Source organism: Delphinapterus leucas, chromosome 4, assembly GCF_059928025.1.
Source record: "Delphinapterus leucas isolate spDelLeu-1000000601 "Yukka" chromosome 4, BTC_Dleu_Yukka2, whole genome shotgun sequence".
In the NCBI taxonomy this organism is placed as follows: domain Eukaryota; kingdom Metazoa; phylum Chordata; class Mammalia; order Artiodactyla; family Monodontidae; genus Delphinapterus; species Delphinapterus leucas.
In genome coordinates this window covers 70,943,535-70,970,299 of record NC_143132.1, presented here as the reverse complement: position 1 = coordinate 70,970,299, position 26,765 = coordinate 70,943,535, and the positions used below count along the sequence as shown (strand labels likewise).

Below are 26,765 nucleotides of genomic sequence, written 5' to 3'. Positions count from 1 at the left end.
CACATCTCTCAAACCAGTATTCTTTCAACAAATGTCAGTAACTTATTTTCATTAGTATTATGAAGGTTTTTGAAATTAAAGTCAAAATGTTTTATTTTGATATAAAGGTTACTTTAAGTAATATAGCGATTTAATACCGTTTAAGTTTTAATCAGTTTTATCCTAGTCCAGTAGCAACTGGGCAGCATATCATCAATTCAATTGGTAACTTTTCTTTCGAAAACTTCATCATTCTGGACACAAGTAATAAAACTACCTTCCATTAAGAAAGCCTGGCACAGTATACAGTGGGAATAGTTTAACAGTAAATGCCGTTCATCTGATAGACTAGCACAGAGAAGTTATCGCTTCAAAGAGGCAACAGCTCTGCTGTCGTTCCTGCCAACTTTCGAAGTTGAAAAGTACAGCTAAGTAGGTTGGCCCGGCGAGGAGCAGCGCCCCAGTTGGACTGGCGCCCCACACCGGGTACCTCATAACTCAGTAAAAAGCCGACTGGAAGTGGGCGGCTGCCAGCCCATGGCAAACCCCACACCAGGCAGCAAGAGACCGTATGCATGTCCTGACGAGTCTTGGCACTACCAGCGGTCCCCTATCACTTTTAAAATCAGCCTAAGAATTCTGTTAATAAAACAGGAGCAATATTCCTTTAGTTGTTCAGTAGCTGGTATGAAAACAGCACATTGTTAGCCTTTTTCCTTCTAGAGTTTTGAGTAGTAAGAAGTTACACTAAGGACTTCCCTGGTGGCGCAGTGGTTAAGAATCCGCCTGCCAATGCAGGGGACACGGGTTCGAGCCCTGGTCCGGGAAGATCCCACATGCCACGGAGCAACTAAGCCCACGTGCCACAACTACTGAAGCCCACGCACCGCAACGAAGAGTAGTCCCCGCTCACCACAACTAGAGAAAGCCTGCATGCAGCAATGAAGACCCAGCACAGCCAAAAATAAATAATAAATAAAATAAATAAATAAAAAAAGAAGAAGTTACACCAAGGTGTTTTCAAGTTACAGACCAAAAGAAAGTTGCTGAACACAGTGGAATTCTCTGCAGCTCTTAAAAGTTATAGAAAAGATTAATGTGTATTGATACAGAAACATTTGTGTCTTTGGTATATAAATAGTTGAGAAAGAAAAGATGTAGAATTACTGGGGGTGGGTATGTGTATTTGTAAATGCCTAGGTAAAGTCTGGAACGATATATACTATCTATTAACATGAATTATGTCTGGATAGTGGAACTGGGGAAAAGAGGGCATCCTTGAAACTTATTTTGTGCATTCCTGTATTAGAATCCTTTTTTTTCTTTTCAGTGAGCATGGATTACTTTTAGGAAAATAAAAACTAATAGAGGTTTCTAAATAAAAAGAAGAAAGCTTTGAGATAATGTCTTTTTAAACAATACTCAGTTGTTATGTGAGATTATAGCATTAGTTCCTATGTTATACAAAAGCTTTTTTTAAATGTATGTGATAATGGTATGTTTATTGAAAAAAATGTTGCAAGTATCTGGAAAACAACCTTTTTTGTTTTAAGTATATATAAAGTTTTTATGCTTAGGTTCTGCTAGATTAAATTTTTAAGGTTGGGCTACTACATTTTAAACTTGAAAATTCTGTATATAAAAGTTCCGACTGTAGTAAGACGTGGATGCCTCCCCTTTACCCCTGAAAAAAAAATTTTTAACACATTAATGGAGAAGCCACAAAAATTAAATGGCAGCACTTTCTTTCATCCCTAGGGCTGTGTGCAGGAAACATGAACTTATGCAGTATGATTTGGAGATGGCTGCTCAGGACTTAGCATCCAAGAAGCAGCAGTGTGAGGAACTGGCAACTGGGGTGAGTGGTGTTCCATTTAGGTCTCTGGTATTATTACAGCAAACCTTAAGTGGAATGGGCTGCAGGATGCCCGTAGCTTTTACAGGGAAATAATTTGTGGGCAACTTTGTAATTCTTTTGTTTGTGATCTTGATATAAAAGGATGTAAGCCATTAAAACATGTATTATATAGTGTTGTAAGAAATTTTGGCAACACTGCTGTGTGTAATAAGAACCATCTCTTTTCTGATTAAGTCCAAGTGAAAAAACATTATTCTTTGGGATTGAAATAATAACCTTTGCCAGGTTTAATTTTACCTGGTATATTATAGAAATTTTAGTTAACTTTGAAAAACTTTGCCCTTCTGGAATCAGCGCCTCTCTCCTAACAGGGAGCTTTTTGTGTACTTTATTCTTGAATGCTTACAGTGAATACTTGTGAAGAAAATTCCTTATCTTACTGTATTGGACTTAGATCATTTTTATAATCAGCTTTCTACTGTCCAGCTATTTCATTGGAATAAAAAAGCCATCATGGTGAGAGCACACAATCTGGAAGTAAAGAAGCAGTTACAGGGCTTCCCTGGTGGCGCAGTGGTTGAGAGTCCGCCTGCCGATGCAGGGGACACGGGTTCGTGCCCCTGGTCCGGGAAGATCCCACATGCCGCAGAGCGGCTGGGCCTGTGAGCCATGGCCGCTGGGCCTGCGCGTCCGGAGCCTGTGCTCCGCAGCGGGAGAGGCCACAGCGGTGAGGGGCCCACGTACCGCAAAAAAAAAAAAAGCAGTTACAATGCCACCATTTATGAATCATTTCATAGTTAACAAGTACTTTACTTGTGAAAGTGCTTGTGGGCTACTCACATAGAGATATGTGGGAAAAGACCTCTGACCATGAAACAGGTAGACACTGTCTTGATTTATTTTTAAAATCCAGGGGGGAAATTCCCAGTCCATTTTCAGGGAGCTTGGTTCTCTACTCCTAAATGTGTTTCCCTCAGTAAACTCTGGAGAATAAGGAAATGGTAAAGCAGTGAAGCTTGAGGCTTAGATTTAGGCATCCTGTTTTACTAATAGATACCAAGTTTTAGTGTGAGTTACACAGATTTTAAATAGTTTCTTTAGTTTATTTTCACTGTTGCCTGTTGAATTTTATCTATTTTTTATATCACAGAGTAATTAGAAAAAATATCACTAACATAAAGAAGTAACTTGCCTAATACGTCACCTAGAAGTTTTCCATATGATGAAGAAGCTCAGTTAAAATTTTTCCCTTTTTGATTCTTCCATATTTTCCAGTGTTAGAAATCTTATTAGTAGCCCCCTGGTTGTAAGGCTTGTGTGGTGTTTTCTGTCTGAGCTAGGGAGGAAATGGCTGTTTCCCCTTTTTAGAAAAAAAATAATAACTGTGGTAAAATATCCAGAACATAAGATCTTTATCTTAACCATTTTCAATGGTAAAGTTCAGTAGTGGTAAGTACATTTACATTGTTGTGTAACCAACCTGCAGAACTGTTTCATCTTGCAAGATTGAAACTCTGTACCTATTAAATATCAACTGTCAGTTTCCCTCTCCACCCAGCCCCCGGCAGTCACCATTCTACTTTCTGTCTCTGAATTTCACTACTTTGGATACCTCATATAAGTGGAATCATACAGTATTTGTCTTTTTGTGACTGGTTTATTTCACTTACCACAATGTCCTCAAGGTTCATCCATGTTGTGTAGCATGTGTCAGAATTTCCTTCCTTTTTAAGGCTGAATAATATTTCAGTGTATGTGTGTTGTTTATCCATTCATCTGTTTCTATTTCATTTCAGACCGTAAGAACATTTTCTTTGAAGGGAATGACTACCAAGCTCTTTGGTCAAGAAACTCCAGAGCAGAGAGAAGCCAGAATAAAGGTGCTAGAAGAACAAATAAATGAAGGAGAACAACAACTTAAGTCTAAAAATCAGGAAGGCAGGTAAAAATGCTGTGGTGTTTTAACATGGCTAGACATGTAGACTCTGTGACAGATTGTTTATAACCATTCCCAGCTTCACCAGTGTCCCTGGATGTAGCCTGTTCTTCTAAAATGCAGTGATTGAGTATTCCTAAGAAATTTGAGTAATCCAAAATCATGTTGCATAGAAACAGTTGTTTTAGTGTCAGGGAAAGAGGAAGAAGAAAGTATCTAAGCTTCATAATATTATTTTCCTGTACTTTTCATGATTTCTATCCTTTGCACATTCCCTCTGCCCTTTTCTGTCAGTTAAAAGCCTGATCATTCTCCAGTGCCAAGCTTTTGCATTACTTCTCTTGTGAAGCTTTCTCTTATCCTCACAGGCTGTCATAGCACTTGGTTCATGCCACTGTTGCATGGCAGTTTTGTATTGGGTGGTTGGTTGTACAGTGTGACTGTCCCTGGCTAAATTACAAACCCTTCAAAGTCAGTGACTATGTCTCTTTCATCCTTATGTCCCAACACCTTGCATAGGGCTTGGAATGTAATTATTCCATAAATATTTTTAGAAATTCAGTTCTCAAAGGTCTGCCATGACTGTTGGGCTCGTTTTTCGTATTGTTGTTTTCATCTGATAGTTGTTGAGTAGACCAAGGCAGACCAAGAGTGTATCACTGATTTGGAGGTGATTTTGTTAATTTTTAGAACTTCCGGCATCAAGTAAGTCAAACTAAACTCTCATGAATAGAGTTAAAAAGACAGTGGTTAAGATTCCACACTTCCACTGCAGGGTGTGTGGGTTCGATCCCTCGTCAGGGAAGTTCCGCATGCCAGGCGGTGCAGCCAAAAAAAAAAAAAAAAAAAAAAGACAAATTGCTCTCAGAATTTTAAAAACTGTAGTTGTCATTTAAAGTAAGCACATGATAAATGTGATACATAATCCATCTTGTTGAAAAGAATGTATGTTTTCCAGTGACCCCAAGAAGGCAACTTCATGTGGCGTCTGTTAGGCTTATGAGCTGGTTCAGGGAGCCATTTACATCTGTTTTATGGGAATAATTTGAAGCTGGAATTCTTGTGGCAAAGTAGAGATTATTAAAATGTAGATGAGTGTATGACTGTATGCTTTTTCTCCCACTGTAATTTTTAGGAAGAGAAAAAATAGAACTATCTTATACACGCAATAGCTTTTTCCTCTATATAGACAAAAACCCAACTCAAATGAGAAGTGGTTATTCAAATTTATAATATGTAGTTTACTTAATTTAAATAAGAATAATAATAATAATGACTATACCTTTTATTTCAGAGAATTTGTCAAAAATGCTTGGGCTGATATTGAACGCTTCAAAGAACAAAAGAACCATGATTTAAAGGAGGCCCTCATAAGCTATGCAGTCATGCAGATCAGTATGTGCAAAAAGGTAGGTTTTGGTTTCAGTGAAGGTACAAGTATATTCAGAAGTGCCTGCAAATTTCTTTAAAATCGGTTTCTTATTTGGACCAAAGTATTTATCATTTTCATTTTTAAGTCCATTTTCCTCCTCTTCCAGAATGTTTCCCAGTTTCTCTACTTAATTTTGAAAGAAGGGTTATAATCAAAATATCAATTACCAAGTCTCTACTCATCTAAAGTTCCAAATTTGTATGCCCCGTTTATAACTTGTATGTGAAAATATGTACTAACGACAGTACTTCGGTTATATGTCCCAGGGTTACTGCCCTTGGACAGGGCAGTACAGTACCATTCCTAACAGTGATATATACTTCGACTGGAAAATGGTTTCAGCGTTATTTTGGGAAACCGTGGCTTCGTTATGGTTTGTTGTCAGAGTAAACCCTTCACATAGTTGACATCTCAGTAGAAGGCAAGGACGTTGAAGCTTATTCTGGTTAAAATAAATGTTTTGGCAGTGATGGAGATCTTTCTAAAACGCTGTTGTAAGAACAAAATACAAAATATTTCTTAACCTCTTCTTCATAACCCAGGATCTGCCTGTGCGACCACCAGTCATTCCCGCGCTTTACATTTCTCTAGCACTTCGCAATTTATTGAGCGATTTAACATGCTTTATCTCAGTATATCACATAGTAAGATGGATTCCCATATTTATTAAGACATTCTTAGAGGGAAAAAAATCATACTCATACAAACACTCTTATGCTTTAATTTGTCCAAAGTTTGTATTTTCTGGCTTGGAACTGTCACTTTCTTAGCCCTTTTTACTTGTATGACGAGAAATAGCAGTAGACAACAAAGATGTTTTGAGACAGAAACAACAGACTCACACATTAGTCATTGGGCCAAATTTATAGTTATGCCTCAATGAAATTGTAAGTTACTTCATGTTGTAGATCTTGGGGTCACTTGAGGGAAGTTAAAACCATGACTGATCAATCTGCAAATGCTGATGCTTGAATATATTGTAGTTTGGGGTGTTTTTGTCTCTGCTGCTGTCATCCCATCAGCTCGTTCTGCTGCTGGCACCCCATCAGCTCATTCTGCTGCTTCACATTTACCGTCTTTCTAATCTGCCTTTTTAACTCTTTGGTGGTCTGAAAGATCAGAAAACAAAGGTTTTTAGGGTTGGTTTTGTTTTATTCCTATAAAAGATTCATTAATAGGTTCCTGTGATCTCCCATTTGCTTCTTTTCCAAGAATGCAGGTTTTGTGTAATGGCTCAAAGGACTTTCCCCCTGCCACTTTGCTTAGGGTGAGCGGGTTGAGGGGTGCTAAAAAGTAATCTCTGGATAAACAAGATATTACTGTAGGTATGTGCAGACACACTGTTGGGTATCTGGTGTATCCTAAGATAATAACTAGAGTAAACAAGAGTTTACTCACATGAGATTAGTAAGAGTGTATGTTTACCTTATTTCTTAGGAACAGTATTACAGTGTTTGATGTTTTATTTTCTTGCCTAAGTGGAGTAGATTCTTATATTTGAAAATCTACAGTGCTATTTTCTTTAGAAACTTAAAATTAAGTATGAGAAGTCAAGATAAACATCATCTTTTTTTGGTAAATGTGGGTATCTATATATTTCAAGTTATTTTATCTTTTTAAATTAAAAAAATTATAAAAATAACATATATGCTCATTGTAAAAATTTCAAATAAGCCAGAAGCATATTAAGTAAAAATTCTCCTCCTCCTTCCCCAAATCCCTTTTTGAAAACCCAACACTGTTACATCTTCATGTTTATCTTTTCAGACTCATTTGTACATATACAGTCATTTAGAAAATATACACTTTCCTTTCCCACAAAAACAGGATTGCATTATATGTGCTAGTGTGTAGCTTTTGTTTTTTCATTTGCTGTCTTATGGATGTCTTACTAGGACAGTGCACATGAGATCTATCTTATCCATTCTACCAACGAATACTCCATTAGATACTACTTTATCCAGGCAATCTGGGACATTTTAAAAGATTTTTGTGGGTTTTTTTTTTTTTTTGTATTCCATCAGGGAGGAAGAAAAGCTAAAAAGAGTAATTTTTTTTCCTATTGTTTGAAGCCTCAATAAATATTGACAAACTTTAATGCTTAAATATTAAAGAAAATATTCTTTCTTCATAAATTAGCAGTTATTGGCAAATATATATCTTGTTTATTGAAAACATACCTTTATTTCTACCACTTTCTAGATTTTACTGTTACATTTTTACGAACATGCACTTTTTCCCAGTTTCAAACATGCATTTTTGTTTAAGCATGTTAGTTATATTATAGCATATTAGTTTTTTGCTAAATTGCCTGCTATAACCATTGAAAGGGAGTTGATAACTTAGTACTTAATTATCAAAATATTGATTATTAGACTAATAAATTAATAATTCATTAATTTATATTTAATTATTAGACTAATAAGTTTTTTCTTTTGTTTCAAATATTAGAGAACTTGTTTGGTTTATAAATAGAAATGATATGAATAGAGTAAATGAGTTTTTCAAAAAGAAGTTGTAGGAGTTCTTTCTGTTTTGAAGATAGGCTCAAACAAATGATTCTATTACTTTTTTCAAAAGTATTTGACATTGACTTATATTAGCTATTGCCAGAAGAAGTGTCCTATTTGCTGGACTTGTTAATTATCCCAAAAAGTAAAACTTAGCATACCAGTAAGCCAAATACTTGGGCTTTCAGAATTCTTCCAAAATCACATTTTAAAAGTTTTTTTTTTGTTTTTGTTTTTTTTGATTTGTTTGTTTTTAAAGGGAATTCAAGTTTGGACCAATGCTAAGGAATGCTTTAGCAAGATGTAATCCTGTGAAATGAGTTTCTCTTCAATCAAAGTGCCCCAAAACAGAAGCACAAGTAAATAAAAAAATTTAAGTTGCTACCAGTATACACAAAAATATAATAAGTTGAGTAAATTCAGCTTTCTTTAATTTGATTGTAGTGTTAATATTAGCACAAAAGGGTGTATTTTAGTGAAGATTAAATATTATAATTTGAGGTTTTGGGGACTGGTGCTGATTCTAAAAATGTTAATTAGATAAAATATACCAACAAATTGTCAGGCTTCTGAACCAATGACTGAATATCAAGATGTTAGGTAATTTTTAGATGTTCGTTTTAGTGCCCACTGTTTCAGATCTGCTTATGTAGGGAGTTTTTTCCTAAGATTGAATTCTTATCTTTATTTGGTAAGACCCACTAATCTGTTATAGGGGGTTAATTTTCCTTGCCTTATAGTTGAGCTGTTTGGTTTGACAAACCTCAGCAGAAACTTAGTGTGTAATCTAAGAATTTCTTCCACATTCTTTAATGCCCCCAAACATTGCATACACTAGAAAATGCCTTCAATGTGTGTTTTACCAGAATTTTGATACTAGTCAAAAATTTTACACTGCCAACAAAGACACAACTTCTCAGATATATAGTAAAATACATTGTTGTGATCTAGGAATTGGTATATAGCAAGGTTTCATTGAGTATGTTACATACAAGCATTAAATTCTCAGATAATTCTTAACCTCAGTGATGAGCCTAAATTGATTGACTCTGCTTGGCTCTCTACACATGGCATTTCAGGGTACAAAGTGTAGCATTTCATGGTATAAGATATATGTAGTGAACATACGTGTTAGTATCTTCATTATTAACATCCTTTTTTATTGCTTGGCTGTAATTTTTGTAAAGATAAATTATATTGCTTTTGTGTGTGTGTTTTTGTGGTATATGTTTAGAAGCCAAGCACCCTTGGTATTTTGCTAGCTTTGCAGAACCCTGCATGTGTACTCATTATTACTAATTACGTAAAAAAAGATTTCCAGTACTGTTCAGCATTTGACTTTTTTACATGTTTAAAATGTTGCTGAAGTTTTGTGCTCTTTGCCAAACTTATACAATAAATAAATGAAGTATTGTGTTGATTTTCATATGATTTTTGTTATTTTAACAAAGTACCTATTAGCATCTGATGCCCCATGGAAAAATAATATATGCCATATTATATTTTGAAGTGTTTAATTGTATAAATTTGTCTTATGCCAAAGTGTTGGGTTTTTTAAAAATAAGATGCTGAAATGATGTATGATTTTAAAAATTCTCCCTTTTTTTTTCAAAAGAAAGATAAAATTGTTAGAAGCAAAAGTCATCTTGATAGGTACACATTTCATTCCATTGAATTGTATCATCTCTTGGCTCATGAAATAAAGTAGCTTGGCCTTTAAAAATCAAAAGCCTTTTCTTCCAGCCTAACCTTAGACTAAATATAAAATGTATTAGATTTTTTTTCTACTAGCTAACTTAATTTGAAAAGGCCACTGATACCTATGTTTTAAAAGATGATCTTCTCTGAAATATACAAATATTCACTTGGTTGTATATATATTTAAGTAGGAATTTCTTGATGGGTTGATTTTGAAAAAGTTTCATTTGATAGCACAATAATTCCTTAAAAAAGAACTCTTAATGAAATTTTATGATGGAAATCATTTTTAGTACTATTCATAATAAGTATAAAGAAAATCTGTATGCATTAACCCTTTTCTGTATTTAAAAACCAGAACTCAAAATGAATTATTTAAAGGGTGAGTTAGATCTCCAAAGATAAATATAAAAAGATAATATAAGCAATAACTAAAGAAAGAAGACTCATTACATAAATGTAAACACTTAGTAACAGAGGAAAATTTCATCTTGACGATGTACTGGTGATGCAGTTAGTGTGGTCAAAGCATTAAAATTAACTGAAGTTATACCTAGCCTTCATTTACATCCAAAAACTTGATGAATGAGTCACTGGTAATTACAGCATAGCATCCAACAAAGGAACTGGGGGTTCTTAAAATTCAAGCATCTTTAGAATAAACACACACCCAGCTTGGAATGGAATGAAAAACCAAGAGTTATGTAAGAGGAATGCTAGGCTTTTTATAGCCTTATAATCATTTTTTAGATATATATGCTTACTCTCCTCCAGGGTAGAATTTACTGATTCTCCTGAAAATTTTTCCCTAAAAAAATTTAGGAGTTTCTTTCAAGGTTTAGTAACCCTGAAAATTAAAATAACAAAAGGCCAAATCAGAAAAATTGTACTTGCTTCCTAAATTATATAGCTTTAAATATTTATATATTTGAAAGGAAGGAAGGGACTAGGGGGGAAAGGAGCAAATTAAATTCAAAGTAAGGACTTCCCTGGTGGTGCAGTGGTTAAGAATCCACCTGCCAATGCAGGGGACACAGGTTCGATCCCTGGTCTGGGAAGATCCCACATGCCGTGGAGCAGCTAAGCCCATGTGCCACAACTACTGAGCCTGCACTCTGGAGCCCACGAGCCACAACTACCGAGCTCACACGTCACAGCTACTGAAGCCCAAACGCTTAGAACCCATGCTTTGCAATGGGAAGCCACTGCAATAAGTCCACACACCTCAACGAAGAGTAGCCCCTGCTCGCCACAGCTAGAGAGAGGCTGCGCACAGGAATGAAGACCCGACGCAGCCAAAATTAAATAAATAAATAAATTCAAAGTAAGTAGAAGAAAGAAATATTAAAAGTAAGAGCAAAAATCAGTGATACTGAAAACAGGTAAATCATAGAGTTAACACAGCCAAAAAAGTTCGTTCTTTGAGAAGAGTAATAAAGTTAAACCTCTAGCAAAACTCAGTGGAAAAAGAAAAAGCACAGATTATCCCTATCAGGAATGAAATTGGGGATGTTATTATAGATCTTACAGTCATTAAAAGGATAATAATGGACAAATTTTAACCAATAAATTAGATGAAGTCATCAAATTTCTTGAAAAATAATAGCTTTCTAAAACTGATATGAGACAGAAAATGTAAATAGCCTTATATCAAAGAAATTTATTATCAGAAATTTTCCTGCAAAAGAACTTCAGGTCCACATGGCTTTATTGGTGAATTCTATCACATATTGAAGGAAGAAAAGCTTTAATTCTACATAACTTTTCAGAAAATAGGGAAAAGGGAATACTTTTCCCAACTTTTTGAAAAAATGAGAACAAGTATTACTCTAATACCAAAACTGGTGAAAGACATTTCAAGGAAAGAAAGTGACGTATCAATATATATCATGAACATAGATGCAAAAATCATTAAACTATTAGGTAATTGAATCCAGCAATATGTAAAGAGCATAATACCTTATGAGCAAGTAGAGTTTATTGCAGAATGAAAGGTTAGTTTAAAATTAAAAGTCAATAACTATAAGCACCATATTAACAGAATAAAGGAAATACTTCATGATCATTTCAATACATGTAGACAAAGCATTTGACAAGATTCAACACTGATTCATGATAAAACTCAGGAAACTAGGAATAGAAGGAAACAGTCTGATAAAGGGCATCTGTGGAAAACCTCCAGCCATCATCATACTTAAAGTTGGGAAAGTTAAGTCCATCACTAGACAATTGCCCTCTAGACAATATCTGTCCCCATTTCCCCCTCTCTTCCCACCAATGCTGAAATTCCTCTGGCTTTCTCCCTTCACCTATCTCCCTCCCCTATTGTTCCCTGTGCTCATTTTTCTCAGAATATTTGTTGAACCTTGAAGAAGATGGATCCCTCATTCTTAAAGCTCTAACAGGAAGTATGTTCACTTCCTGGGCACTCCACAAGTCCAAAAGGTTTGGGGAATCTGTTGATTCAGCAAATATTTATAAAATCATACCCAGATGAAGGTGGAACCAGTTGATTCAGTAGCAAAAGTCCAAATGAATAAAACATCCTTTCACACACCTGTGTGATAGAAGCACCATCAGCAGAAGATACGGAGAAATTCCTAAATATTCAGTTGTTAAGGCCTTGATTTCAGAGGATGATAGCTAACATGCATTAAATCCTTATTACTGCTACACCTGAAACTGAGGCACAGTGCAGTGGTGTGCTTGCCCAAGGTCCCACAGCTTGTAGCTACTAGAGCTGGAGTTTAAATGGACCCAAGTAACATGGCTCTAGAGCGTGTACTTTTCGAGGCTTGTCCCTTTCGGAGGAGCAGAGACCTGGAGGAGACCCTCTGGGACAGACCCGTGAGGATGGGGGACGGATAGAAAAGGTAACTTTCATCATACTCAAGTTGTAAGATATTTAAAAGGAAAATGTCTTGGGTACTTCTGGGAATGGGAGCAAGAAGGGGAAACCTGAGAGAGGGGCACGCTATGGTGAAATACTAGATTAGTTTTCCAACTTTAATGTGTTTGTGAATCACGTGGGGATCTAGTTAAAACACAGATTCTGATTTGATAGAGTGGAGCCTCAGAGTCTGCATTTCTAACTAGTTCCCAGATACTGTCAGTGCTACTGGTTATACTTTGAGTAGTGAGGTGTTAACGAAATATATATATTTATATAATGTGGAATATTACTAGCTATTAAGCCAGTGGCCTGGCCAAACATCTATTTTGGTACAGTTATTTAGAAAATATACAAAAATTCAGCAGTTATACAAAAAAAGGGAAGGAAGGGAGGGAATTAGGTAATACCAATTTCTTAGTACAATTTCAAGTTTGCAAGTTTATATCAAAAGCAAATTTTATGTTAAGCTTTAATGATAAAGAGTATATGGGTAATTATGCAGAAATTAAGATGGAAATTCAATAATATGGTAATAACAAAAATAGCATCAATGAGGCTTTCATCAAATATTGTAGAAGATTTCCTATTAAATACTATAGTGATTTAGACTGTGCTTTGGGTTTATCTTTGTACCTTCTCAAAATTCCTCTAAAATGGCAGTAAGGAAAAAAAATTTTTTTTTGAGTACCATTAAAGACAAAGGAAACAAGAGACACTGTGTACAAGAAATGTTCACAAAATTTTGGAAGATAAAAAGATGGAGGAGTATTAATTGAATAAGCAAAACGGTGGCAGCTCAAACTTATGTGCCTATAGCTGGGGCTACTAATGAGAAAGCAGATTTGCACAGCAGAGTCCAAGAAAGACTCAGGAATTAGAGGAAACAGGTACACTGGTAAGAAGGAACAAGTGTGGAGTTGGGTGTGGGGAGGGGCTGGTGGAAAGCCTATACCAAGAGCAGTGAGATGCCCGGGTCCTGACCCTTTCTCCATATGCTTAGGAGGCCACCACTGCACATTACCATGAAATTTCAGATGAATAAAAGTCGCCAGGAAAACATTTAATATAAAAATGCCATCAGAACAGCATCAGGCTTCTCAATAGCAAAAGTTCTTGGATGCCAGAAGAGAATAGAGTAATCCTTCAGAATTCTGGAGAAAAGTTATTTCCAACTTGACAGCCAAACTGTCAATCAAGTGTGAGGCAGAACAAAGACATTTTTGGATATGCAGTCTCAAAAAATTCTCTTCCTATACACTCTGTCTAAAGAAGCTATTGGAGGGGCGGAGTCAAGATGGCAGACTAGGAGGACGCGGAATTCGCCTCTCGGCACAACTAGGGCACCTACCAGGCACCAGCGGGGGACCACAGACACCTAAGGGTCCCCTTAGGAGGAACCCCCAGCAACTGGGTAGGACGGGTGGGGTGGGGTGGAGTGAGGGGGAGGCGAAGTGGAGGCAGGACAGGACTGGTGCCCCTGAGGGGTCGCTGGGGGAGGGGAAGGGATCCCATGTCCAAAGGGGGAAATTGGGGGACCATTGGGAGGGCAGAGGATCAAAGGGGAGCGTGGCCAGGTTTCCCCTGCCCACTTGGGCCCCCGGGAGTCTGCTGAGATCCCGGGCCTGATCCTCTGCCCATGGGTCCTGAGGGAGTGGGAGGGAGGGATGGGGAGCAAAAGTAAAGGCCGGACCTATGGGACCGGCACCCTGACAGGTGGCTGGGGGAGAGGAGGAGTTCCTACACCCAGTGGGACCCACCCACGGTTAGGGGTCCAGCGGGGATGGGGGAGACCCTGGGGGAGACAGTGGGGGAGGGGCACGAAGGAATGGAAGGGAACGGGGCCAGTGCTTTTCCTGTCCCCTTAGGCACTGGGGAGTCTGTTGGGCTCCCGGGCCTAATCCTCTGCCCTTGGAGCCTCCCTCCTGCTGCACAGAGCCCAAGCTCCACCCCTACACCCGTACCCAGGGCCCTACCTCTACACTCAGAGACCCCCTCCAACCGTGCTTGGCCTAAACCACACCCAGACAACCTCACGCAGGGCCCTACGTCCAAACTCCAGAACTTCACACTCCAGAGGCCCTCCTTTGGACGTGCTGCCTATCCGCTTTGGCGCAGGTCCTAAGCAGAGGCCCTGCCCCACACTTAAACATTGCCCTGCCTAAGCCCCTGGCCCCAAGGCCTTTTCCAGCTGCTTAGGTCCTGAGCCTAGGCCCCGCCCCATGCTCAAACGTCACCCCCCACCCGCCTAGGTCCCACCCACCCTAAACACCGCCCCTGCATAAGTTCCCTGCCACCTAAACTCCACCCCCCATAGCCAAGGCTTTTCTTTTTCTTTTTTTCTTTTTTCCTCTTTTAGACTGGGGTTCTATTTTACCTTGTTGATTCATTGTTGTTGACTCATTTATATTTTTATTTTTTCTAATCTTTTATTTTTCTAATTTTATTTTATTCTTTATACTTTGTTATTTTTCTGCTCCTTTTGGCTTGTTCCCGCCCCCCCATTTTGTTTTTTCTGTTCTGGTTTTATTTTACCTTGTTGCAGTTGTTTCAATTATATTTTTAATTTTCCTAATATATTTTTTAGCTTTCTAATTTTATTTTGTTTTTTATTCTTTGTTATTGTATTGCTCCTTTTTTCTTCTTTTTTTTTTTTCCACACCACACGGTTTGTGGGGTCTTGGTTCCCAGGCCAGAGGTTGGTCCTGAGCTTCTGTGGTGGGAGCTCTGAGTCCAAACTGCTGGACTAACAGAGAACCTCAGACCCCAGGGAATATTAATTGGAGTGAGGCCTCCCAGAGGTCCTCATCTCAGCACCAAGACCCAGCTCTCCCCAACTGTCTGAAAACTCCAGTGCTGGATGCCTCAGGCCAAACAACCAGTAAGACAGGAACACAGGCCCATCCATCCAAAAAAAAAATGCAATGACAAAAAAATATGTTACAGACGAAGCAGCAAGGTAAAAACCTACAAGACCAAATAAATGAAGACGAAATAGGCAACCTACCTGAAAAAGAATTCAGAGTAATGTTAGTAAACATGATCCAAAATCTCAGAAACAGAATGGAGAAAATACAAGAAACATTTAACAAGGATCTAGAAGAACTAAAGAGCAAACAAACTGTGATGAACAACACAATAACTGAAATTAAAAGTTCTCTAGAAGGACAAATGACAATGAAAACACGACAATCCAAAACCTATGGTATGCAGCAAAAGTAGTTCTAAGAGGGAAGATTATAGCTATACAAGCCTACCTCAAGAAACAAGAAAAATCTCAAACAATCTAACCTTACACCTAAAGGAACTAGAGAAAGAAGAGCAAACAAAGCCCTAAGTTAGCAGAAGGAAAGAAATCATAAAGATCAGATCAGAAATAAATGAAATAGAAACAAAAAAAAACCAATAGCAAAGATCAATAAAATTAAAAGCTGGTTCTTTGAGAAGATAAACAAAATTGGTAAACCATTAGCCAGACTCATCAAGAAAAAGAGGGAGAGGACTCAAATCAATAAAATTAGAAGTGAAAAAGGAGAAGTTACAACAGACACATCAGAAATACAAAGCATCCTAAGAGACTACTACAAGCAACTCTATGCCAATAAAATGGGCAACATGGAAGAAATGGACAAATTCTTAGAAAGGTATAACCTTCCAAGACTGAACCAGGAAGAAATAGAAAATATGAACAGACCAATCACAAGTAATGAAATTGAAACTGTGATTAAAAATCTTCCAACAGGGCTTCCCTGGTGGCGCAGTGGTTGAGAGTCTGCCTGCCAATGCAGGGGACACAGGTTCGTGCCCCAATCTGGGAAGATCCCACATGCCGCAGAGCGGCTAGGCCCATGAGCCATGGCCACTGAGCCTGCGCGTCCGGGGCCTGTGCTCCACAATGGGAGAGGCCACAGCAGTGAGAGGCCCGCGTACCGCAAAAAAAAAAACAAAAAAAAAAACCAATCTTCCAACAAACAAAAGTCCAGGACCAGATGGCTTCACAGGCGAATTCTATCAAACATTTATGGAAGAGCTAACACCCATCCTTCTCAAACTCTTCCAAAAACTGCAGAGGAAGGAACACTCCCAAACTCATTCTATGAGGCCATCATCACCCTGATACCAAAACCAGAGAAAGATACTACAAAAAAAGAAAATTACAGACCAATATCACTGATGAATATAGATGCAAAAATCCTCAACAAAATACTAGCAAACAGAATCCAACAACACATTAAAAGGATCATACACCATGATCAAGTGGGATTTATCCCAGGGATGGAAGGATTCTTCAATATATGCAAATCAATCAATGTGATACACCATATTAACAAATTGAAGAATAAAAACCATATGATCATCTCAATAGATGCAGAAAAAGCTTTTCACAAAATTCAACACCCATTTATGATAAAACCTCTCTAGAAAGTGAGCATAGAGGGAACCTACCTCAACATAATAAAGGCCATATACGATAAACCCACAGCAAACATCATTCTCAATGGTGAAAAACTGAAAGCATTTCCTCTAAGATCAGGAACAAGACAAGGATGTCCACTCTCATCACTATTATTCAACATAGTTTTGGAAGTCCTAGCCACAGCAATCAGAGAAGAAAAAGAAATAAAAGGAATACAAATTGGAAAAGAAGAAGTAAAACTGTCACTGTTTGCTGACATGATACTATACATAGAGAATCCTAAAGATGCCACCAGAAAACTACTAGAGCTAATCAATGAATTTGGTAAAGTTGCAGGATACAAAATTAATGCACAGAAATCTCTTGCATTCCTATACACTAATGATGAAAAATCTGAAAGAGAAATTAAGGAAACACTCCCATTTACCACTGCAACAAAAAGAATAAAATACCTAGGAATAAACCTACTTAGGGAGACAAAAGACCTGTATGCAGAAAACTATAAGACACTGATGAAAGAAATTAAAGATGATACCAACAGATGGAGAGATATACCATGTCCTTGGATTGGAAGAATCAATATTGTGAAAATGACTATAGTACCCAAAGCAATCTACAGATTCAATGCAATCCCTATCAAATTACCAATGGCATTTTTTACAGAACTAGAACAAAAAATCTTAAAATTTGTATGGAGACAACAAAAGACCCCAAATAGCCAAAGCAGTCTTGAGGGAAAAACGTGGAGCTGGAGGAATCCAGCTCCCTGACTTCAGACTATACTACAAAGCTACAGTAATCAAGACAATATGGTACTGGCACAAAAACAGAAACATAGATCAATGGAACAAGATAGAAAGCCCAGAGATAAACCCACGCACCTATGGTCAACTAATCTATGACAAAGGAGGCAAGGATATACAATGGAGAAAAGACAGTCTCTTCAATAGTGGTGCTGGGAAAACTGGACAGCTACATGTAAAAGAATGAAATTAGAACACTCCCTAACACCATACACAAAAATAAACTCAAAACGGATTAAAGACCTAAATGTAAGACCAGACACTATAACACCCTTAGAGGAAAACATAGGCAGAACACTCTATGACATAAATCACAGCAAGATCCTTTTTGACCCAGCTCCTAGAGTAAGGGAAATTAAAACAAAAATAAACAAATGGGACCTAATGAAACTTAAAAGATTTTGCACAGCAACGAAAACCATAAACAAGACGAAAAGACAACCCTACAAATAGGAGAAAATATTTTCAAATGAAGCAACTGACAAAGGATTAATCTCCAAAATATACAAGCAGCTCATGCAGCTCAATAGCAAAAAAACAAACAACCCAATCCAAAAATGGGCAGAAGAGCTAAATAGACATTTCTCCAAAGAAGATATACAGATGGTCAACAAATGCATGAAAAGATGCTCAACATCACTAATCATTAGAGAAATGCAAATCAAAACCACAGTGAGGTATCAGCTCACACCGGTCAGAATGGCCATCATCAAAAAATCTACAAACAACAAATGCTGGAGAGGGTGTGGAGAAAAGGGAGCCGTCCTGCACTGTTGTTGGGAATGTGGATTGATACAGCCACTCTGGAGAACAGTATGGAGGTTCCTTAAAAAACTAAAAATAGAACTACCATATGACCCAGCAATCCCACTACTGGGCATATACCCTGAGAAAAACATAATTCAAAAAGATACATGTAGGACAATGTTCATTGCAGGTCTATTTACAATAGCCAGGACATGGAAGCAACCTAAGTGTCCATCAACAGATGAATGGATAAAGAAGATGTGGCACATACATACAATGGAATATTTATTACTCAGCCCTAAAAAGGAACGAAATTGAGTTATTTGTAGTGAGGTGGATGGGCCTAGAATCTGTCATACAGAGTGAAGTAAGTCAGAAAGAGAAAAACAAATACCATATGCTAACACATATATATGGAATTTTGAAAAGCGGTACTGATGAACTTAGTGGCAGGGCAGGAATAAAGATGCAGATGTAGAGAACAGACTTGAGGGCACAGGGTGGGGGGGGACGGGGAAGCTGGGATGAAGTGAGAGAGTAGCATTGACGTATATACTACCAAATGTATAATGGATGGGTAGTGGGAAACTGCTGCATAGCACAGGGAGATCAGCTCGGTGCTTTGTGACCACCTAGAGGGGTGGGGTAGGGAGGGTGGGAGGGAGGCGCAAGAGCGAGGGGATAATGGGATATATGTATATATATAGCTGATTCACTTTGTTATAAAGCAGAAACTAACACAACATTGTAAAGCATTTATAGTCCAATCAAGATGTGAAAAAAAAAAAGAAGCTATTGAAGGATGTGGTTCACCAAAGCAGGAGCATTGATGAAAAATCAGGACAACATGGGATACAGAAAAAGAAGATCCAGCATAGAAGGGAGATGACAGGTACACCCAGGATAAGGTCAGAAGGAGTCCTGGGAAGGCAGTATCCAAAGGTGAGCTAGAGATGGGGAGCTCCAGGAGGCAGAACACCTGAGAAAAGTTGGAATTGTAGGCTTCTGTATAGATTTGACAAGTGTGGAATGTTGTATTTGGAGGCTATTGGAGTGGGATGTTTTAGCCGTAGCTAGAAAGAAAAATAAGCAATAAAAACAAGTCTATTGTAATATTCAGGAGAAAAAGAAATGTTTTGTAAGAAGAGAATCATAATCAATATACTACCTGGCTCTGAAGTTAAAATATTTACATGATTATAATAATGGAAATAGGACACTCAGCTTATCCAAACATGGTGCTAACAACTATAGCAGTTGTTTGGGAGGGCAGGTTAAGAGAGCAAATACTCATCTAGTATGTCTTGATAAATCAAGACATAGTACCAGAAGCATTGTTAAGAAATAGGAAGATAAATGTCCAAAGAAATGGCAAAAAGAATTGAAGGGACTGAGGAATGGGGAATAGGTGGAAGTGAGGCAAGGGGCAGCTATTTTATACGATAAATCTTTTAACATTTTATTATGGAAATTCTCAAACATATTCAAAAGTGTAGAGCAAAATACAATGAATCTCCATGTACCCCTCATCCAGCCCCAACAATTACTGACATGGCCAATCACATTTCATCCATACTCTCACTCACTATCCCATCTTATTTTATTTTATACCATAAACCTTTAAGTACTATTTACTTTTTTTTAAATTTATTTTATTGACGTATAGTTTACAATGTTGTATTAATTTGTACTGTACAGCAAAGTGATTCAGTTATATATACATTCTTTTTCATATTCTTTTCCATTATGGTTTATCACAGGAAATTGAATATAAGTATATACTATTTAATTTTTAATTGTTAATTAAATACCTGCAGATAGGAATAATATTTGTGAAAAGATATCACTCTACACCAAACTGCTTTGCAACCAAAAGAAAAGTAACAGTAATCACTACCTCAGACAACACGGCCCAATAGGAACTTTACCAAAGTTGGTACATGTACTACAGATATACAATGGAATACTACTCAGCTATAAAATAGAACAAAATAATGCCATTTGCAGCAGCACGGATGCAACTGGAGATTATCATACTAAGTGAAGTAAGTCAGAAAGAGAAAGACAAATACCATATGATATCACTTTTATGTGGAGTCTAAAATATGGCACAAATGAATCTACCTACAAAACAGAAACAGGCTCACAGACACACAGATCAGACTTGTGGTTGCCAAGGGGGAGGGGAGGATGGAGAAGGATGGACTGGGAGTTTGGGGTTGGTAGGTGCAAACTATTACATTTAGAATGGGTAAACAAGGTCCTACTGTATAGCACAGGGAACTATATCCAGTCTCCTGGGATAAACCGTAATGGGAAAGAATATTAGAAAAAAGAATGTATGTGTATAACTGAGCCACTTTGCTGTACAGCAGAGATTGGCAGCATAGTAAATCAACTATACACCAATTTTTTTAAAAAGTTGGTACATGTACTAGACAGCACAATACCCTGGGAATGAATATGGACATGGGTAATGAAATTGACAAAAGCACACATCTCCCCTCCAAATGTGGCTCGCAAAAGAATTTTAACTAAAAGTCAGAAGATTAAAACAAATAAGTATCAGGAATTAGGCTATCAGCAAAATATGGCTACAGCATACTGAAATGAAAGGGCAGTGTCCACATCTGCCCCTCCCCACTTATTAATAGATAATGTCTTAAAGTGATGGTTTCCAGTAACCACAGTGAGGAACACTGCATGGAGTGTAAATGCTGTGCTCCTTTATGTGACAAGATGAAGAAAGGAGAAATAGTGTGAGGCAGTAGCTAATTCAGAATATGTGTAATAAAAAGGTAAAAATAATTCCTTCTTCCTCCTAATATATAATAAGCAGAGAAAAAGGCAGAGAATACACAATAAGCACATAAAGGCAAAAAAAAAAAGCCAAATTCTGTTTCCCCATCCCCACCCAGGGAAGTAAAAGAGGTCAAATCAAAGACTGTATTAAAATCAAGGATCCCATAGTATTATAAATGTAAATGTTAAAGAACATATCAAAGTTTCTTGTAGATTGTGAAATTCATATTTGACATTTCAAGAGAATGTTAAAATGTTTTTTTAAGTTAATATATGGAGATGGTTAAAAAATTTTTTAGAATGGTGCTAAAGGCCTATACATGAAAAGTTGGGTCGTTCTCTCTCATTTCCCATCCGTCAGTCTCCCTGTTCCTCTCCACAGAGGTAACCACTCTTGTTGGGTTCCTGCGTATCCTTCCAGAAATTGTCACACGCATGTGCATACACCCCTGCACACACACAAAGGGGAGTATACCACGCATACTTACTATAGCTCGAAGAGGGCTCCGTGTCAATACATATACCTCTATCTCTTTTTGGCCATGTGGTATTCCATATAGACCATAATTTATTAGCCTCACATTGGTGGAAATGAGAGTGGGTTCCAGTCTGGGACCATTATAAATGATGCAATGAATTTCCTCATCTTTATGCTCATGTAAGAGTACGTCTGTAAGATAAACTTGGTGGGAATTTTTCAAAATAAAGTTTTATATCCTACATAAAATGGTACATAGTGTATTTCCAATGATGAGTGAACTTCATGTTCTAATTCCAGTTTGAGCATGTGCTTCACAAGGAAAAGTCAGCTCTTGGTTATCTATGAAAGGGTTGCCCTGTGAGGATTTTCATATAGCGGCTCTGGCTGAGCCTCCTGCTGCAGAACTGGTCAAAAAGGGACTGAGGCCGAGGCAAAGGAGATGCTGGCGAGGTGGCAGCACGATCCCCTCCAGTTCCTGCAGCGTCGCAGTCAGGAGCTGAAGCAGCAGCTTGATGATTTGCTTTCTGAGAGTCGACTGAAAGGAGCTCTAGAAGCCAGTAAAAGGCGAGATATTTACCAAAGATGTATCCAATTAAAACAGGCAATAGATGAAAATAAAAATGCTCTTCAAAAATTAAGCAAAACTTATATTATTTCACAGGCTGATGAACCTGCCCCTGTTGGGAGTTACAATCAGACGAAAGAGGAGGAACACAATCTTTTGGATAAGCTTACCCACCAACTGCAGGAACTTGCTGTGTCCATAAGTAGAGAAAATGTTGCTGAAACTGGGGCACTTACTGAAGGAGAGGACGATGACAATTCTGCTGAAGAAGATGAAGAAGAAGATGATGAAGAGGCCACAAGTGGAGAATACGTTGCTGTTGGAGATTTTATGGCTCAGCAAGTCGGAGACATTACATTTAAGAAAGGGGAAATTCGCCTTATAATTGAAAAAAACCCTGATGGTTGGTGGATGGCTAGAATGCCAAAGGAAACAAAGGTCTTAGTCCCAGAACAGACTTGGAGCCCTATAATAAAGAAGAAGGCCAGGAGTCTAGCGAAGAAGGGAGTGAAGAAGATGTAGAGGTAGAAATGGCAGAAGGAGCAGAAGTTAAACAAAGAACCGATTCTCATTGGAGTGCAGTCCGAAAAGCCATCTCAGAGCAGATTAACACCGTCGACGTATTGACCACGATGGGAGCTATTCCTGCCGGGTTCAGGCCTTCCACCCCCTTCCAGCTTCTAGAGCAAGGGGATCAATTTCGAGCAAGTTACTTCTTACAACCAGAGCTCACTACTTCACAACTGGCCTTCAGAGATCTAATGTGGGATGCTAAAACGGGTTTCCTTGATTCTGACCCTCTGGAGCTGTAAGATGATTCCTCTCCCAGGAGTGAGCATCCAGGTTCTGAGCAGACACGTGTGCTTCTGTCTGTTTGACGGCAATAAGGTTCTGAGCAACATTCATACAGTCAGGGCCACGTGGCAACCTAAGAAACCCAAAACATGGACCTTTTCTCCCAGGTTACTGGCATCTTGCCCTGCTTGCTTGATGGTGACTGTTTCATCAGGTCCAATTCTTCTTCTCCAGATCTTGGAATATTATTTGAACTTGGAATTTCTTATATTCACAATTCAACTGGTGAAAGAGGAGAATTAAGTTGTGGCTGGGTGTTTCTTAAACTTTTTCATGCCAGTGGAATTCCTATTCCAGCAAAACCTTATGAACTCTTCTTGAATGGAGGCACCCCTTATGAAAAAGGTGTTGAAGTGGACCCTTCAGTATCCAAAAGGGCACATGGTAGTGTTTTCCATAGATGATGACAGTGAGAAGGCAGCCTCAACTTCTAGTAAAACTGAGATCTTTGAACAGAAGATCAAGGAACATGCTAAGTCTACTGCCGGAAACATTAATTGGAAGTATGTGCTCCGTTCATTTGTTGATATTTTATTGCCAGATTCCTGGAGATGTGCTCCTGAAAGACAGGATGAGCATGCACAGTGCTGATTTAATTAGTAATCCAGTGCTGGCCACCTTCCCCAAGCTCTTGGAGCAGCCCGACATAATGGATGCACTCAGGAGTTCCTGGGCTGAGAAAGAGAGTACATTAAAAAGATCAGAGAAGAGAGACAAGGAGCTACTGAAGGCCGTGTTCCTCCTGGTTTACCACGCCGCACGCTCCCCCTCCTCCACTCCGCGCTCCTGCCCCCGTTCAGGTGGGCAGAGGAGGAGACCGAGGCTGCCCAATGGAAGGTCATCGCCGACTTGCTCAAGCAAAACCAAGAAAACGAGGGCGCCCTCCAGGCTCTGCTGTCACCAGCGGGGCTCCATGAACCTTTCGGCATTTCAGAGCAGACCTATGACTTCTTGGGTGAAATAAGAAAGAATGCAGCCTGACAGTGGTGCCCCTTGACCTTCCACTTCCTGCTGAATCTGATAGACCCTCCATGACAACCTGCATCGCGTGAGAAAATCAGAAGAAACTGTCCCATCACAACTTAGGCTTTATTCTTTTTTGTTCAGGCCACATTCTATAAGAAATATTTATCTGATAATTTGAATATGTGTTAATACAATGAAGTAAATTTTTATAAGGAATACTGTTATATCTAAATTTAAAGAGAATTTTTTTTCACAAACCAGCTAACAAATTTTTGTTTTGTTTTTCTTTTTCTTTTTTATGAGTATAGTTGATTTACCATATTATGAAAGTTTCAGGTGTACAATATAGTGATTAACAAGTTTTAAAGATTATACTCCATTTAAAGTCATTAATACTGGCTATATTCCCTGTGCTGTACAATATATCCTTGTAGCTTATTTATTTTATACTTAATAGTTGTGCCTCTTAATCCCCTACCCCTATCTTGCCTCTCCCCACTGGTAACCACTAGTTTGTTCTCTATATCTGTGAGTCTGTTTCTTTTTTTTTATTGAAGTATAGTTGATTTACAATGTTGTGTTAATTTCTTCTGTATAGCAAAGTGACTCAGTTATACATATATATATATATATATATATATATATATATATATATATATATACTTTTTTTTTTTTTTGCGGTACGTGGGCCTCTCTCTGTTGCGGCCTTTCCCGTTGCGGAGCACAGGCCCCGGACGTGCAGGCTAAGTGGCCATGGCTCACGGGCCCAGCCACTCTGCGGCATGTGGGATCTTCCCGGACCGGGGCACAAACCCGTGTCCCCTGCATCGGCAGGCGGACTCTCAACCACTGCGCCACCAGGGAAGCCCAATATATACACTCTTTTTTATATTCTTTTCCATTATGGCTTATCATAGGATATTGGATATAGTTCCCTCTGCTATGCAGTAGGACCTTGTTGTCTGTCCATTCTGTATGTAATGCCAAGTAACAAATTTAAGTTAACTGTATCTATAGATTTGTATGAAAGCAAGATTTTATCAAAAGCTAAATTTATGACTATTTAAGAAAGTGAAAATATAATCCACAGAATAGGAGAAGATATTTGCAAATGATATATTTGATAAGAGTCTAGGACCCAGAATATATTAAATATATGATTTTGCTAATAAACTTTGTGTTGTGAAATGTAGGGGAAATCAGAAAAAAATAAAAATGAAAAGGGACTGAGAGTGGGGAGCAGAGTGTGTAACCCAGGGAGCGGCTGATGCAGGAATGGAGGTGTATCCTAGCACATCCATGTCTGATTAGATCCCCATGCTGGTTTTAAAATAATTTGGCAATGACCTACTATTTAGAACTGCCTACATTTTACTCATCCCCACCCCCTCACCTCTGCCCACAAGGTGAGCATAGCCATATTTTGCTTGTTCAAAGGGAAAAGCTATCAAAAGTACAGAAAGGTAGCCAGCAGCACATCGAGGCTACAAAATGACAGATTCTTGTCAGATATCTGAGGCCGGAAACTCAGGGCCATCCCCAGGCCAAGGGGCAGCATGGGAGCCCACTGAAAATTGCTGTGGGCCAGTGTGGAGGTTAGGACCTTTCGGTGCCTGTCCTGGCTGCCCTGCCCTTTCTTTCCCTACTCCTGAGCTGCCAGTTTGGTGGGGGGCAGGGCGGAGAGAGGGAGAGAGAGAGTGATTTAAGAGTTTCTCCAAAGAACAGAATTATTGTGAGAACAAATTAATACTGTACAATCAACCACCTGATGCTCAGAGAGGCCAAATGAAGGGTAGATTCCCTCTGGAGGCATCAAGCGGATAATGCTTCCCAGAGTTGCTAAATTTCAAGAGAATGGTTGAGAGGTGTATTTTCTGGTTAAAAGTGGTGATAAGAGCCAAGGCATTCATTCCCTTGAAATCAATTCCTGATCTTTCCTACTGACTATAATAAATGTCAGTAGAAATGAATGAATTTTCAGTGGTGAAATTTATGACTTGTTAACATAATGGACTTTCGTTGATCTCATTAGTGGGAGTCAAAATTTGAAAGAAAGAAAAGTTAAGATTCTTGGGATTCTGATTCATGGAGTTTTGGGTGGGGCCTGGAAAAATATGTGCATTTTCTAAAAATGTCCCAGGTGATTCCGATGAGCAACCAAGTTAAAAACACCTCATTCTAAGGATAGAGGCAAATGGAAATGGTAACCATTTACCATTTAGTTATAAACGACACATTCCATACCTTCCCTTGCCTTCCAGATGTGGTTGGTAAAAATGCAGCCCATAAAACTTGAAGCCTTTTCCAATATGGTCATGGATGTGGTGAAGAGTTCACTTCAGGACATGTAGAACTTGGTATGCATGAGAACATCTAGGTGGAGGTGATCAGGAGGGAGTTGGATGTACAAGTATGAAGCTCTGGAGGAATCTTGGCTGAAGATGGGTTTGGGAGACATTAGGAGATAGATGGAATGAACAAAGTCACTGAGGAGAGCAGGCTGGATGAAAGGAGACCCAAGGATGAAACTCCATGTGCGGATATGGTCGTGGCCATTGTAACTAATCTTTCTTCCTTCTACTTACATTTTCGTAAAAATTCAACTCTATTTCTATGCTAAGCTATATAGCCCTTGCCTTTGTGTGTGCCTTTACTACATTCCCCCCCCCCCCCGTCTGCTCCTGTCCAGGCTCCGAATGCCCAATTCTTTCAACCATCACTCAGTGCTTTCCAGACTCCACCCCACCTGAGCTGATATTACATGGGAGCCTCTGGTTTGAAGTATCCCTCTCAAAACTTAGGACCCAGAAATAAGTATGACTCTCC

The 26,765-nt window shown here is 38.5% G+C and overlaps 1 protein-coding gene and 1 pseudogene across 1 annotated transcript in view; both read left to right on the top strand.

Moving 5' to 3' along the window:
- Positions 1–9,141, top strand: part of SNX4 (sorting nexin 4) — a 62,188-nt gene extending 53,047 nt beyond the window's left edge. The window contains exons 11-14 of the mRNA XM_022567805.3: positions 1,738–1,837; positions 3,634–3,779; positions 5,068–5,182; positions 7,975–9,141. Coding sequence (XP_022423513.1) covers positions 1,738–1,837; positions 3,634–3,779; positions 5,068–5,182; positions 7,975–8,022 — 409 coding nt within the window. The 3' untranslated portion in view covers positions 8,023–9,141. The remainder of the gene's footprint in view (positions 1–1,737; positions 1,838–3,633; positions 3,780–5,067; positions 5,183–7,974) is intronic.
- Positions 9,142–9,259: 118 nt separating this feature from the next.
- On the top strand, positions 9,260–24,550 carry LOC149749338 (nephrocystin-1 pseudogene; annotated as a pseudogene).
- The last annotated feature ends 2,215 nt before the right edge of the window (positions 24,551–26,765 follow it).